Here is a 16044-nt window from a genome sequence, read left to right as displayed (position 1 = left end):
TCTCAAGAGCTGCATGATCCTTGTTCAGGGCAAGGTGAAAACCCTCAGCATTACATTGGAATCCTCACTGAGTGCAGAAGCCTATGTGAATCAAATCAGCAGGAATTGTCAGTACCATCTATGTCTGCTTCGCTACATACGACCGTTTGTTAACGAAAAGAACTATGCCACGATTGCCCGAGCAACCATTCTCTCGAGGCTCGATAATGGTAACGCAATGTTAATTCGGGCTAATAGTTTGTCTGGTAAGCTGTCAGACATAAAGAACAATGCGGTGCGCATTATTAAGAAAGAAAACAAGAGATTAGCATTTTTTATCTGACAGGAGATTCCTACATTGGCTGGCGGTGAAGGATCGCATTGTTTTCAAAACAAAGACCATTGTACGTCGATGTCTTTTTGGAACAGCTCCGACCCACCTCAAGTCTTTTCTCTCGCCATTTACCAAGTAGATGATTGCGCTCGGCAAACCAGGGACATATTAACTGCCTTAACTTCAGACGATCTAACGGATTGGACAGATCATTCCCAGTAAGAGCGGCAACGCTGTGGAACTCTCTCCCGCTGGCTAGCGGATTGGAAGAAAATAGTCTGGCATTTCACAGAGATCTGAATACCTTCCTTTTTGAGTAATGATAGGTCTCAGCAGGTCTTGATCTGATAGGAGTCTGAATGTCCGGTGTGTTATTTATGTTTTGTCTCATTGTGTGATTGTTGCGCCCTGATGCCTGCAGGCTCCGGCGCACTATAAATAAATACAAATACATCCAAGGAGGAAGCTTCACCACAGAGGCCTGCCATAAGTCGGAGACGCTGCAAACTCAAGTGAATGAATGATATTATGGACAATGCTCAAAAGTGATTTAAACATAGAAAAAAACATAATAAGAAAGACGATTTGAATACCGTCAAGAAAAAGTGCAACAACAAAACCTAAACAATTGTCTATACAAGAGATGTCAAGGTGGAAGAGAGCTGATCGAAGTGTTAACCTGCGTAAATACATTTGAAAGAACAAAGTAGGTACTGATGTGAACTGTTGACATTTGAGGAAAGATACCTGGCAGGGGAGTACACCAGATGATCTGTAAAACGCTAGAGAAGGATTCCTTGCATGTCGAGTACACCAGGGGATCTGTAAAACCCCAGAGAAGGATTCCTGGCAGGGGAGTACACCAGGGGATCTGTAAAACCCCAGAGAAGGATTCCTGGCAGGGGAGTACACCAGGGGATCTGTAAAACCCCAGAGAAAGATTCCTGGCAGGGGAGTACACCAGGGGATCTGTAAAACGCCAGAGAAGGATTCCTTGCATGTCGAGTACACCAGGGGATCTGTAAAACCCCAGAGAAGGAGTCCTGGCAGGGGAGTACACCAGGGGATCTGTAAAACCCCAGAGAAGGAGTCCTGGCAGGCGAGTACACCCAGGGAATCTGTAAAACCCTAGAGAAGGATTCCTGGCAGGGGAATACACCAGGGGATCTGTAAAACCCCAGAGAAGGATTCCTGGCAGGGGAGTACACCAGGGGATCTGTAAAACCCCAGAGAAAGATTCCTGGCAGGGGAGTACACCAGGGGATCTGTAAAACGCCAGAGAAGGATTCCTTGCATGTCGAGTACACCAGGGGATCTGTAAAACCCCAGAGAAGGAGTCCTGGCAGGGGAGTACACCAGGGGATCTGTAAAACCCCAGAGAAGGAGTCCTGGCAGGCGAGTACACCCAGGGAATCTGTAAAACCCTAGAGAAGGATTCCTGGCAGGGGAGTACACCAGGGGATCTGTAAAACCCCAGAGAAGGAGTCCTGGCAGGGGAGTACACCAGGGGATCTGTAAAACCCCCAGAGAAGAATGCCTGGCAGGAGAGTATACCAAAGTTGTGTAAAGAACCTTAACGTTTGGGCAAGATACCTGGCAGGAGAATATATTGCTAAAAAAAGGGGTCATTTGGTTTGCGCCAGCTTTATAATCTTAATTAAATGGGAGTCAAAAAGGGTGATGTTGGTGCTTTCATCCACATTTTTTGCCCAAATCTTTTGTCTCATTCGTCAGGGCATCAAATAAAGATTTTGACCTCGGCATGTGTTTCTCCACTGTGAATTCCAGTGTTCATCAGGAGGTTTTGTATATAATATTCACAACTTGAACATTTCCTTGTTAGTGTGCGACTCAGCGTTGTCGATGAACACACTGAGCAGTAGGGGGTGGCACATCATCCTCTGTAAATAATGGAAGCACTCTAGACTTCTCTTGTTAAATCTTCGGCAGCATCCCGCCGATCGAAGGAATGGCTGTAAAAGTTAATAAAATACCTCTGACCATCAAAGAGTGTGTGTAGTCAACAGCCTTCCTTTCTCTGGACCCGCCAGCAAACATCCACCAGCAGTGCGTTTTCATATGTGGCCAATGGGTCTAGCCATGGTCGACCCATCTGACTCACCATGCTCTAAAGTTAGTGACCAGGGTGGTCTGCCTGAGAGGTCAACATCTGCAGGAGCTGTTCCTCCAACCAGAGTCCCATCCACCATGGCCCAGAGACATGGCCCAGAGACAGGGTGTTGACTCCTGTTGGACATGGGTCTTTGCTACTTGATTGTTTGTGCAAAAGATCACATTCCCTTCTGCACCTTTTGAGAGGGGTGACTGGCCCAACCAGCAGCCCAGGGCCTAAATTACAGAAACCTTGCACCGGTGCAATATTTCTGTAATCTGGGCCACAGGTGTTTGGACTAATAGTGGTCACTGTAACTGACATGTCTCGAGTGGCGAGACGGCTACAAATTTCAAGTTGAAAGCCCCTAGCCATTCATTAAAGTCACTTGCCCTCTGTGCTTCACATGCACATAGCACACCATTGTTTACTGACTAAAAGTAAAATAGCACTCTCCAGTGGCGAGTGCACATTTTGAAGTATGTACTAAGGGGTTGAGATGTGCCTTGATCTATGCCGTAGATGCTTATACGCTCCCCTCTACCTGTGGCCATTCACTGGACAAAGCCCCTTAATTCTGAGAGAATCACTATTACCTGGACCGCACTTCATTGCTGTCGCTGGAGGGATACACCTCCCCCGGTCCATACATTATTGCACACCATGTAATTCCAGCTGTCGTGTTGGTGTACGATGGGTTTGTTGACATTGATCTACCAACTGCAGCTCTATAGGTTTTGGTACACCATGTGTGTCTGATGTGCAGTCTGTTGTGGAATAACATACTTCAGCCTGTCGTCCTGGTAAGGCCGACCTAAAATTCTTGGTCCTGTATGAACCCCAGCTGGGGAGACCGAATATTCGTAAAGGATTGAGGGTCTGACGCTAAACTGAAAGGTAGTACTGCACACTGGAAATGATCAATGGATCACTGATTGCTGGAAGAATTGGGAAGTAAAAGTACATTTGTTCAAATATTGAGGTCGACATGACGTGTAAACTCTCCATCCAGAAGGGCTCATACTTGCTCCAAACACCCCCAGAGGCCTTACTGACCAGAAGCAGAATGGCCTCATACCTGGGCAAGCTCTTGTGCAGTTTTTGAATTCCAGTGGATAAGACATGCTAGGTTTTTACACCCTTCTGCATGCCCATTCTCCATGGACCGGAAAGTGGCAGGATGGAGGTAATTTCTATGGTGGAGGCTTGTCTTATCCAGGCATCTAAAACGCACCCTCATACCTCAGACTGGCCAGCTCTTATTCTGATGGGACCTTGTGCTTGTAGATGTGGGTGCAATATTATAGGCACTCCTTTTTTTTTTTTTTTTTTTACACGTCTTTCGAGAAAGGATCCTCTAGCAGGATGCACCAGACTTGGAATCTTGCAGAGAAACTTTAGGCCTTTTGTTTTTTTGTTTTAATAAGAGGCTGCTTTCTTCATATCTTGAAATGACTTTTGGAGGAACCTCCCCACCTGAGGCCTGAAAACCTTGCTCCAGTAAAGACAAATTGGGTACGCTTAACGTCTCCTCCTACACCAAATCTTGGGATGAGGAAAATAATAGTCTATGCCCACTCTATCGTATCAATGAGGAATCCGTGACGCAATTTCCCCTGATCTGTAATGAACTGTGGGTCTTGAAGAGCCTACGTGAAACCTATATTTAACCACTGGGCCATCCGTAATACCGTCGTTGCTTTAAACTCTGTAAAACCGCTAATTTAGAAGTGGTCGATTAGGTGGCTGAATACGTCCATCGGGCATGGCTAGGGCTATTGCTAGCAACAGGAATTTTATTTGACTCCCTTAAAATGTTTGGCAACAGCTTGCGCATGTTGTGCTGGTGCTTGTATTGTATTAAATGATGTGTACTTTTATGATTTGTATTTGTCCATTTTCGTTCCAGCCTGTATATATACTTGGTCAAATGGATGTATTATTGTTTAGTACTGCGCTGTTGAATCTTCTATCTCGTGCCTAAAGATCTCAATTGGATAAAAGCTATGTAAACTGAACAAAGGTGATTCCTAAAACCGAGTTCATTAAGCGCAACACTAGATGTGTTCTCTTGGTTTTTGCAGATGGGACTGCTTCAAGAACACTTAATAGGCTACAATTAAAATGTGGTAGTCATTGACTATGGCTGAGTGAGAACTCGAAGATAACATATTCATGCATTCAGAGCGTGACGAGAGTCTGGCATTGTGGAGGTACAAGAACAGAAACCTGTTGAGCCTAGTGGCATGAATGAGTTCTTAGCCTTATATTGATATAAAATCCCGAGCCAAGGGGTCACTAAATCCATTTATGAAATTTAGTTCGAAAGAATTTTGTATATCTTAGACGGTCACTTGCTGGATGGGTCACACACTTGTTAGGGGTGAAGTGAATTTTATCTATTTTATATTTGTTATGATTGAATTAAAGAATATATCTTTGCAGTTGTGCATTAATATTGCGTCGCTTTGGGCGTCCCACATTTGCATTAACACTGAGTGAACTCAGACCTATGGTTATATTTGTGCAACAGAAGAAGCACAGATTATGTTATTACCATGTACGTACATGCATGATGAGTGTATGGTATAGCAGGGCAGCACTGATAAGTGACAAGCCACATCCCCACCATGAATGAAATGGGCATATCATGAATTTGAGGTTGGGTAGAAGATGATCTGGCACAAATTATTAGGCCCCACATAAGACTCTGTTGTGTTTATGCCCGAAAAATCCTAATATCAAATGCAATGGAATTTCAGTGTTAACTATGTCTGCACTGACTTGAGAGCCAAATCTAGGCACTGTGAAGAAATGATTGCTTTAGTACTAGATCTAAGCGTTTAGAATTGCATTAAGGGCACAGTTGTCTATAATAAAGAACCCGCAGATTATTGCCATATAATAGATGCCATATAATAGATGAGCACTATGCACGTTGGGATTCACAAGCATCGAATTTCTGTTTATTGTAACAATCGTTGTAGCTATATTACATAATGTGACGTTTATAATCTGTTTGTGTATGTGTTCGCATTCATTTGAGAAGTTAATATAGGCACTATGAAGGAATAATTGTTGTAGCATCAGACCTGAGAGATCGGAGTAGTGACAACGACGCATCTATTGTGAAAGAATTTTAGGATCATGCAGTGCAAAATTAAGATTCTCATGATAGATGAGCACTAGGCACTTTGGAACTTTGTTAGCTTATTGTAATTATTGTATCAGTCTATTGTGTAAGGTGACACGGATAAATTGCTGCGTATGTGTTTGCATTTTCTTTATGGACGTAATGTCAACAATCAACATGATTGATTGAAATGGACTACTGGGGTGCCTGTCTACTAGACTACTAGATAGGACTCCCTCTTTTTGTCCAGATCAAAGGCTTATACTGTGGATAGGCATGACCACCCATATACCCCAACCGGTTCATCCCATTTATTTACAAAAATCATTGACCTTATTCACACCGATTGTTGTTAACAAATCTGAAGAGGTCTAGATTGATCTAACCATTGTGCATCAACAAATATGTATACATTGTGGATCAATGTGCTTTCTTATTTCCTCTTTTTGAAAAATCGCTAAGAAAATATTTTGCATTGTATGAATATTTGTTCTTTCAAGATATGGGTTAGATTGCCTATATAATTCCTTTGTATTTCAACCCTGCTTGATTAATTAGCATGGAATACATTTGTTACCTTTTCATAAAGTCAAGCAGTCTGCTAATAAGTGAGTTGAAGAAAAAATGCTCCACACTCGAAGAACTGTGCCACAACGTATATTTGTGGAAACTGAAATTTATTGATTATAATGCCCTTTTGGATAACACGTGTTTCGACACACCAGTGTCTTTTTCAAATCGGGGCTGTTAATAAAAACTATATTCCAAATCAAGTCTTCAATTCAGTAGAACAGAAAGTCATGGGTCCAACCCCCCCCCCCCCCCCTCTGGCTTCTGCTAATAAGTGAGGATTGGTTTAAAATATCAGCTTAGTACATTTGTTATGCATTAGGTTCTGATCTACTTACTATTTTATAGTTGCTTAAATTGAATAGCAATGTATGGGCTAACATAGTAATTCTCTACAAAATCATACAAAAATATAATTTTCCTTCTAAAACAATGAGACCTGTATCTCAGACTTCACCTCAATGCCTTACCCACAAAAGAATACCTAGCAGCAACTAAATAAATAACAAAAGAAGACAATTTCTGCGCATTCTGCAAAGACATTGCTCAAGCAGAGACAATTCACCATATTTGAAGTGCGCCTCGCTAACTGAACGACGGAACCAATACACCAGTATGATGAATCCAGACAACAAGTCATGGAGACGAAGAAACATGGTACCAAATAATCCCCGGCAAGAATTGAAAATTAATTATCATGATCATCCAATTCTGGACATTCATCACGTCAAATGAAAGCAATTAGAGGAACTCTCTATTTTTAAGAAATTGGAAAAACGCATGTAGATGAACATCATGATGTAAAAGTTTGTAATACAAACTAACACGTACATTTTTAAAAAATAAGAAAAAAATATCAAAGATAAAAATTCAGACCGATGCACCTTCTTGGTGCATATGCTTGTTTAACCAAGCTCCAGCTCTTTTCTTTTACGTAATTCCATTGGCACGACATCAAGATCCGGCATCCAGCATTGGCTTAACCAGTGACCACTACTGAAACTTGGAGACTATCAAAGTTCACATCTGGCAGAAAACCAGTCAGAAGTGTCATTGCTGCCAAAATCTCTGTACGCTCTTCGCCAGAGTCAATTGCTACATTGGTGACTTCCTCTAGATAGTTTCTATTAAAGGCAGAAACTATTTTTCTGACCAATGGATCTTGTGATGATTCACGGGATCTCGCCATGTCTCCCCAGTGGGAGTCCTTCCCTGTGAGGCTAGGGAGGTGAGGCTGCTACCCTATAGTCCCCATAGGGGTGCTGGAAAGCAGGCCCTCACAGGGTTGACTCGCCCCCCCTCCCCCCCCCCATGGGGGATAATGACTCCTGTTCCGTGATGGAGCTTCCTAACCCCTTTTCCCTTGGGACCAAGTCCTTCTCAGAAATTCCTGATAACACTACTGTCTGTTATGGTAATTTCTGTTCCCTCTTTGATTCACAAATTAATATGACCTGGACGAAGAAGAAGAGCCAAAGTAGCCTGCAGAGTAATAACAGGTTGCCTTACCATAGTACTGAGAAGAGTTGGCCCCAGGGAGGCATAAAGGATATCTCAACAACCGTAAAACCGTAAAGAAGGACTTTGATTTTAAGCTGGGAGGATCCAGCGACGGGGAATAAAGAGCGAGAAAGGACTAGGAAATGGAGAGCGACCAGCGTGAAGCCAGCCCAGCCCAGCCCGGGAAGTTCGAACCGGGGACCACAAAGCTGCAAGAACGCTGATCCCCTCTGGCGGGGACATGCAAGAGTGGTCATCTGTGTGCTGCGGAGGAGACCAAGGTCCTGACCCGTAGAAGAAAGCGAAAGAAGCCAGTGGTTGCGTGACCTCAGGGAGGTGGGCCGCGTGATCCTACAACTATGCTGGAGCCGTGTGTCCCAAGTATCTACAGAGCCACAAGGATGAAGCAGGGCGAAGTGAAGAAAGCAAGAAGCACTGAAGCAGCGCCAGTCAACCCAACACCACAGGAAGTACCAGTGAGGCTGTCCCGACACGTAACGGTTAACAGGAGTAGCGAGAGACCTGGTATGGGCTTGGGGCAGCTTAAGAGACAATAGAGCCTCTGGGGTGATCTCCCTCATTACAGCAGCGACACCCAGAGAATCAAGAGAGCCTCGGGAGTAATCTTCCTCATCACAGTAGGGATACCTAGAGAAACGAGAATCAAGAGTGTCTCGGGAGTATTTTCCCTTGTCTCAGTAGTGGGATCCAAAGATCTAAGAGTCACGAGGGCATCGGGAGGAATCTCCCTCATCACAGTGGTATTCCAAGTAAGGGTCAAGAGGATATTGGACAACAAGAGCTGTCTGGAAGTAATCTTCATAGTGTCTTAAGAAGAATTGCTGGAGCTGTAAAGCAGGTTTTCAGGAGCCCTGGGGAAGAAGTGAAGTGACTTTTGAGGACTATTGAAATGGACTTTCCCAAGAAAGCGCTCAAGGTGGGTCAGGCGAAGGGAGTCCTTCTCCTCACTATACTCTTTGTTCAATCAGAAATTCAGGCAAAGGATTGTTGGAACAGAGATAAAGACTGAGCCCGTTCACCAGAAGGAGGGAGTCATTCTCCTGGTACTATTTTCATTTGGCTGCTGAACCCTTTTGTAGATTAGTGGTAGGGTTAGAGTAGGTTTTTGGAAAGAGGATGGACACTTTTTATTTGAATAACATCCTGACGACGAGCACCCAAGTTGATATTTGCTTAGGTAGGGATAAACCCTTAGAGATAATAATAATAATAATAATAATAATAATAATTAGGCATTTATATAGCGCTACGAACCCTTAGGTATCTGAGCGCTGCTTATTATTACCCACGGTGTGTGGTGCTCAGGAGAGGTAGATTATTTTCTTTATTTCTTAAATAAAACTTTGTTGAAAAATGCCACCCCTTTGTCCGACTCCTTACTCCACCACACCACAATCTATAGGTAACTGCTCACATAACCTGGAAGGATGCAATACTGAACACATTAACCGTATGGATTAAACCCTTCAAATCCACTCGACAAGTTAACGACTTTGGGGTGCCACAAGGATCCTCACTATCACCACTGTACTTCAACATCTACCAGACTCCAGTTATCAGAACCCTCAAAAAATACAACATTACATGCTACAACTATGCAGATGATACTCTAATCATCTACAAAATAAAAGACACCCAAGCCGATAATTTAACCCTTTTCGACTGTCTAAAAAAAGTCTTCAACCAGATGAATGCCAACTACCTGAAAATCAACCCAGGAAAGACATAAATCATGATCATATCCAAAGACCAAGAGAACGAAACCGCCATCCCATGGCCAACGGAAATGGGAACTGCACCAACCCCATCTAAGGTAGCAAAAAATCTGTGTCTTGATGGACAACACCCTAACCTTAGAACCACAAATGCAACAGTCAAATGTTTTTTCCTCCTCCACACGGCAAGAAGAATCCTACCTTTCATCTCGTTCATGCACAAAACACTCACTATCGTTGCCCTCATGTCAAGAATAGACTATGCAAACAGCCTCTACCTCGGAATACCTCCTGAAGAAACTACAACAGATCCAAAATTCAGCAGCCAGACTACTCTTCAAACTATCCAGAAGAGACCACATCACTCCTGCCCTTAAATCACTACAGTGGCTCCCAGTAAAACATCACATCACCTTCAAAACAATGTGCATAACGCACAGGGCAATCGGTGGACAAGGAGCAGAATTCCTACAAAAGAAAATAACAATCTACAAGCCAACGAGACTCCTCAGGTCAAGCAACGAAATCCACCCGGAACTAAAACCATACCTTAAGAAAAAACTTGGAGGCACCTCCTTCTAGCACTTAGCCGCAAAAACCTGGAACAACATCCCAAAAGAAATAAAACACCAAAGATCACCTAAAATTCAGGAAATTACTAAAAACCTGGCTCTTCAACACCACCGACTCAAACTGTAACCCGAAACAACAAAGAAAAAAGGATGACTAAACTGGAGAGGACACTGACGGCTCCCAGAAATGAATGAATAGCTCCCATGGCACCTGGTCGGGTGACGCCGGGGTAGAGTGGAACACACACGACACCCATGGAGACGGAGTCAACAACCCCAGCCAATCCCATCCAACATCTTCACTCGCCCCTTAGTTGCTATAAGGCACCACAATGTTGTGGAATTGTCGGGATATTGGCAATCACCACACTAGATGAGTTGTGGACATTGGCAGGTGCACTGGCCGTATGAGTGGGAAGGGAGGGCGGGTGGGGTTGTGAGGAAGGCTGGTGGAGGTGGGGGCGAGATGTGAAAGGGATCTTGAATGCCGGATGGGCCCAGATCGGGACAGAGGCGCAGGTGTGCCCCCACACCTCATCAGGGGAGATTATGCAAGCCCAACACGTCAATTCAGGATAGAGATGCCAACTAACCAATTCCACTAACAATTTTCCCCTCTGCATACACCTCTCAAACTCCAAACAGAACAGCAAACCTACAGCACAACAAACCGCACAAACTTCACTACATTGCAACAACAAAACAAAAAACACACATAGACATGCACAACAGTACACAACGACTACCGACCGCAAACACCCCAGGCCCAGCCAACTGACCCACCGAGCTGAGGCCGCCAACAGCACATCACTGCTTTCTTGCACTTTTCCAGTTTCCTCCCACTAACTCGCCCTACCTTCCTCTTTCAGAGCCGCCAGAGCGCCAGGGGACCACTCCGGCGGTGATGGTGCACGCTACAAATGTCCTTTAACATTAACATGTGGCCATGGATGAATCCATCTTGACGGAAACTGGAAAGTCAGCATTGTATCCACCAAAAGCAATAGTAGATCACCGATTATTGGGTAAACGTAGCTTTAGCTACCTCTTTCCTCTCTCATTAATGGGTTACGCAGAGCCCTATGAAGAGATGGGGAATCTCGTAGAAGGGTTTCATGTCTGTGGAACGGGTTGTCCTCTTTCCTTTCTCATTATTGGGTTACGCAGAGCCCTATGAAGAGGTAGGGAATCTTGTAGAAGGGTTTGAGATCTTTGGAACAGGTTGTTCTCTTTCCTCTCTCATTATTGGGTTACGCAGAGCCCTATGAAGAGATGGGGAATCTTGTAGAAGGGTTTCATATCTGTGGAACGGGTCGTTCTCTTGCCTCTCTCATTATTGGGTTACGCAGAGCCCTATGAAGAGGAAGGGAATCCCGTAGAAGGGTTTCAGATCTTTGGAACATGTCGTTCTTTCCTCTCTCATTATTGGGTTACGTACAGCCCTTTGAAGAGGTAGGGAATCTCATAGAAGGGTTTCAGATTTGCGGAAAAGATCCTCCTCTGTGGGGGGTGGTGGTTTGCTAATTCCCCCTCCCCGATGTGGACACAGTATGTCTTATAGTGGAATATTTTCCTCTGGGACCAATAGAAGTTTGTTACACGTGGAAAATCTCCTTCCACAAGCCTTTTAAACCCTTCACTTTGCCTCCTATGGATCAACCAATGAGTGCAAGGAGCCATTCTGTAGCCTGACATTGTTATGTTTGACTTAACAAACAGCACTGCCATGATAGTCTGGTTGAATTGCACATGGTCCTTCACTACTTGAGAATTGTTGGGCACTACTGCTATAGCAAACCACATATCTTCAGAGGAAAACGGAAATAAAATGATCAGAGGCCTTAACTTTTTACCCTCCCGCCCCCACCTCTATCCCCCATCCCCCCCAACACCCCGGCCTCCCAACTGCGCCTCAGACTATTGGGCATGCACTGGAGCAGCTCAGTATTGCAGTACTTGTACTTGCTGTTCCCCCACGACACACCTGCTATATTTTAAAAAGGCAGGGTCTGTAGATTTTAACAGTACAGCTTACATGGTGGTTTTTGAGGCAGGAAAACCAGTCGGAGGAGGGAATTGGCCCGGGCAGTAAGTGTAGGTGGGCATGGTTTGTGAAAAGAAATATTGGGCCGCTTGGGTGCCTATCTAGTAGGTGGGACACCCTTATTTAATGAGGATTAAGAAGGGGGAGCTTGAAGAGGGGATTATAATCTGTTTTCTGTCCTGTGATGCCTTATCTAGGTCTATGTTGTAATGTTGCTTCATTAACTTCTCACTGTTTACTCTATTAGCCACTGTCTTCCCCATTTCTCTGGATACTATTGCCTACATGACTTTCTTGTGGTTTTTGTATGTCCTGATGCATGTTTTTCTCGGCTTTCCAATTCATGAGCCTTTCTGTGGACTTGGGTATGGCCATCTGGATACCATTTATGCCCTGATTTCTCCCAAATCGAACTATATTTGCCTCCATACACTTCTTCCCCAGGGTCTATACCTGCAACACACTTTGCATTCTTTCTTCCCTCCATGTGCACATACAGATTCTATAACCGGTTAATCACATTGATATACTGATTATGTTTACGATCATTTATCAAAGGTGTAGAGAAGAACTCATGTCTATTATTCAACAAAACTTCAGGTAATTCTTGTTGTTAATTAAGGAGGTGCATAAACCTAGTGTTTCTTGTATTAACAGGTCCACTTATTGTTAATGCAGTCTTTTCACTAAGCGCCAAAGAAAGCAAGACACTTTTCCCTGTGGGAACCCGGCCATCCCAGAGGAGACATGGCACTCTTGCTCCCACAAGTAAGTGAAACATGCCTTAACTATCACCTGAACGCGATGTATGGTATGATCCACTGTGACGAAATGTAGTGTGTGGCGAGCCAGAAGAATGACTCGGACGAAGTATATCTCTAAACAAAGGGGAAAGGGATAAACCCCCAAGAAAGTGTTAACTGTATCAACTGATCCAAGCAGTCACCAGACACCTACATAAAGATAACCTGTTGAACTGAAAGTTTGCAAGAAGCAAATACATCAGGAGAAGGGAATCATTCTCCTGTCGTTAGTTATTAGGTTAGTGGTAGAGTCAGATCGGGTTAGCTTGGACGGTGGAAAGATTCCTTTTGGAGACTTTCATTAATGACTGACAAGCACCTTAGCTAGTTTTGTTCGGTAGGAACGCCTTATAGAGAAAGATAGGCCTTTACCTTTTACTTTAATCAATAAAGTCTGTGAAATGAATCACTAGAGTCGGTGTCCTTCTTCTGGCCCGCCACACTTCCCTGCCTCTCTATCTACGTACTTGCCTCTGCAGTATGTTCCCTTCTGAGCTGTTCCTCTTTGTTTCTCCTTTGTCATCTTCCAAGTGCCACTGTACTTCTGGTCCTCACTATTGGGCCGCAGTATGTCCTGAATATATCCTCCAACCTGCTTGCTATAATACTCCTGCAAGCTCATCCCCACCTTCACAGCATTCCAATACCAGCCTTCCCTGCTAGTGCTTGTATTGTCCTCCTGTCGCATGAATCGGGGAAGTGCCATCTCATGGCGCAGGTAGTTTATCCAGCAGTTACCAGAGTTCACTACAGGGTTGACTTTCTGTTCTGCTCAATCATCATATCAGCAGACTGGCCTCTTCATAGCCTCACCAGAGAAAAGCAGATACCCAGTGCCAGGATGACGCACTTTATGACCCAGCAAGAGTCACCCTCAATGTGTCCTGGGAATGTGTAGAGAGCAGAGTGTCCCTCTGCCTTGGCGTGCTCGTTCTTGGCCTCAGTGGCTGAGGGCTTTTAAAAGTTCTGCTCTCAAAATCGGTCCAAATGAATTCTTCCTTATGCCTTGAAGTCCATAAGTGAATCCACTGTAGAATGGGCGCAAGTCCTCAGTCCTGCTGCGGGGCTGTCTCTCATGAGAGTTGCTACCTGACCTCACAACGGAGGCCAAAGCTGCCTGACTCTGACCCTGGGGGTGGCTATCTGTGGGAGGACCACATGGGAGAGGACAACGCTCGGGGAGGCAAAGTGTACCAGCTGGGTCAAAACAGGTCGTCTCCTTGGTAACACCCATGAACTTTTTCTCCATTCTTGATCGCCACAAGAACTGGTTGTGGATAAATAATCTCACTATTTACTGAACACTGACCTTCTATACATCCCACCCCCCTTTAATGACACTGAAAGGACAAGTACTGGGACTTGCATACATTTCCCCCTTTTAGAAAACTGAGACGAGGAAGAGGGATGCATTGATGAAGATCACTAGGAGCAGCAAGGCAACACTGTGTTCAAGTCGTTGGAAGATGTTAACAGGTGCCGGGACAAATATGGAACACCTGAACAAGAGAAGAGAATCGGCCTTCCCGACGCTGGTTGGGACCCTGGAGGAAAGTGAGCTGCAGACCGGAGCGAAGAAGCTGGCGAGGACGACGTCCAAGAAAGTCAGGCGGAACAGTGTTCACCGCACTGCCATCCCGAGCAGCAGGAGCTTCTGAGCGAAGGCGGCCAGGCGGGAAGCAAGAAGCCGCCGAGACGTGCTCCCAGGCAGCAGACGGACAGCGGAGGAAACAGTAAAACGCAGGGGACGCCAAAGCTGCCAGAGAAGACTGGTGAGCCCATAGAAGGAGATTGTGATACCGGGGTGCTTCAGGGCAGATGCTGCGTGTCGTTAGTAAAGAGTAAACACCCACACAAGGGAGCTGGGTACAGAAGCGAGGGAATGCTAATGAAGAGTGTGAACCTGGGATGTGCACACAAATATTGAGAGGACTCAAAGCTCTGGCAGGAGAGTAAACCAGGGATTGCAGTAACCCGATTACATCAGGGGTCCAGATAAAGAACTGTAAAGTGTTGTGTAAATGAAGAAAACTCAAGGGAAGAGCCCATCTCCTTTAGGACTGTGGAATATGAGAAGTGACATTTTTAATAAGCAGAAAGACTCTAGGGGAAGGGAAGGCCCTTCTGTAGTGGAACTTTATTCATTTTATTTCTTTCCTGTACCTTCGAGACTTTGTATTTGGACTTTTGGAAGGAAGCTGCAGATGTTCAGCCAAGAGACAGTCCCCATTTCTTGTTCTATTCAGTTTAGTGTGTGAGGGTCTGTCAAGTACCTGGTCCTGTTGCTGGTGACTTTGTGGCCCTGCTGCTTGCTTTCCATACTTCCATTTATTTATTACATTTGTTATACGCCCAGACCCGGAGGTATCGCAGCGTACTTACAGACAAACTTGGAAATACAATCTTGGAAATACAATACAATTTTGGAAATGATGATCCAGACTGCGTTGGGTTGCTAGTATGGTGCAGGGATCAACCCCTGTCCCCTTATCCCACAGTGACTGAAAGGGAGAGGACCCGTAGACCAGCACCCCAGGCCACGATGCAGCTTTCCCAGATTAATATGATGTGGAGACCGCGCAAGCGCTGGCCGGGAAAGCTTGATGTTGTATTTTCAGCGAAGTCGAGGTACACCAGCCTATGGAGATTATGATGGTGATGGTGAGCGGCAGGAAGGCAAGGAGGAGGTAGCAGTAGCAACTAGGAAGAGGCAACGCAAAATAGGCAGGCACCAGCAAGAGGGAGAATTAATACAGGGTGGAAGGACTGGCCAAAGATAAGGAAGGAAAAGGCAGGGCAGAGCAGGTAGGACCAAGAACTAAGGAACCTTCCAAGAACAAGGCACTGGGTGACGTAGGAACAGAACCCCACACAGAGCATATTGCGATGCATCAGTGTGGCGATTAAGCAGGCTTTAAATAATCTGCTGCTCCTGCATAGCGTTCATCACAGTGGGCGTCCTCCCCATGGCAACAGGGAATGCTGTTCAAGTGCAGCTGACCTCTCGAACCCGAACGGGTGACTGTGCAAACAAGATAACATATGGTGCAGCCCATTATGGTCACGCCGGAATGACTATTGTCTCTGGGATGCTGTCCCATGTCTCCAGCCCGCCCACGCTGATGACCGGGCCCCTCATACTGCAGCTGCCAACGAGGATACATCCTCCAGGTAAGAGGAAGCGGGCCGCGCCAGTGACAGGCCTGGGGCCTGACAGGGTCAGCGTAGGATTTTGGACACAGGACAGAGAACTCTTTTGG

General features: G+C 45.2%; 1 protein-coding gene across 2 annotated transcripts in view; it reads left to right on the top strand.

Annotated features, from left to right (window-relative positions):
• The window catches only part of LOC138580075 (zinc finger protein 583-like), a 161318-nt gene that overhangs the window by 71403 nt on the left and 73871 nt on the right, over positions 1–16044 (top strand). The window contains exon 3 of one of the 2 annotated variants that reach the window (XM_069650328.1): positions 12639–12749. In XM_069650328.1, the coding sequence (XP_069506429.1) occupies positions 12639–12749 (111 nt within the window). The remainder of the gene's footprint in view (positions 1–12638; positions 12750–16044) is intronic. The other variant, XM_069650329.1, reaches the window with a different exon arrangement.

Source organism: Ambystoma mexicanum, chromosome 3p (genome assembly GCF_040938575.1).
Source record: "Ambystoma mexicanum isolate Mex_15411 chromosome 3p, UKY_AmexF1_1, whole genome shotgun sequence".
Lineage (NCBI taxonomy): Eukaryota > Metazoa > Chordata > Amphibia > Caudata > Ambystomatidae > Ambystoma > Ambystoma mexicanum.
Note: the sequence above shows the minus strand (reverse complement) of the source record. Positions and strands in the feature narration are given on the sequence as shown.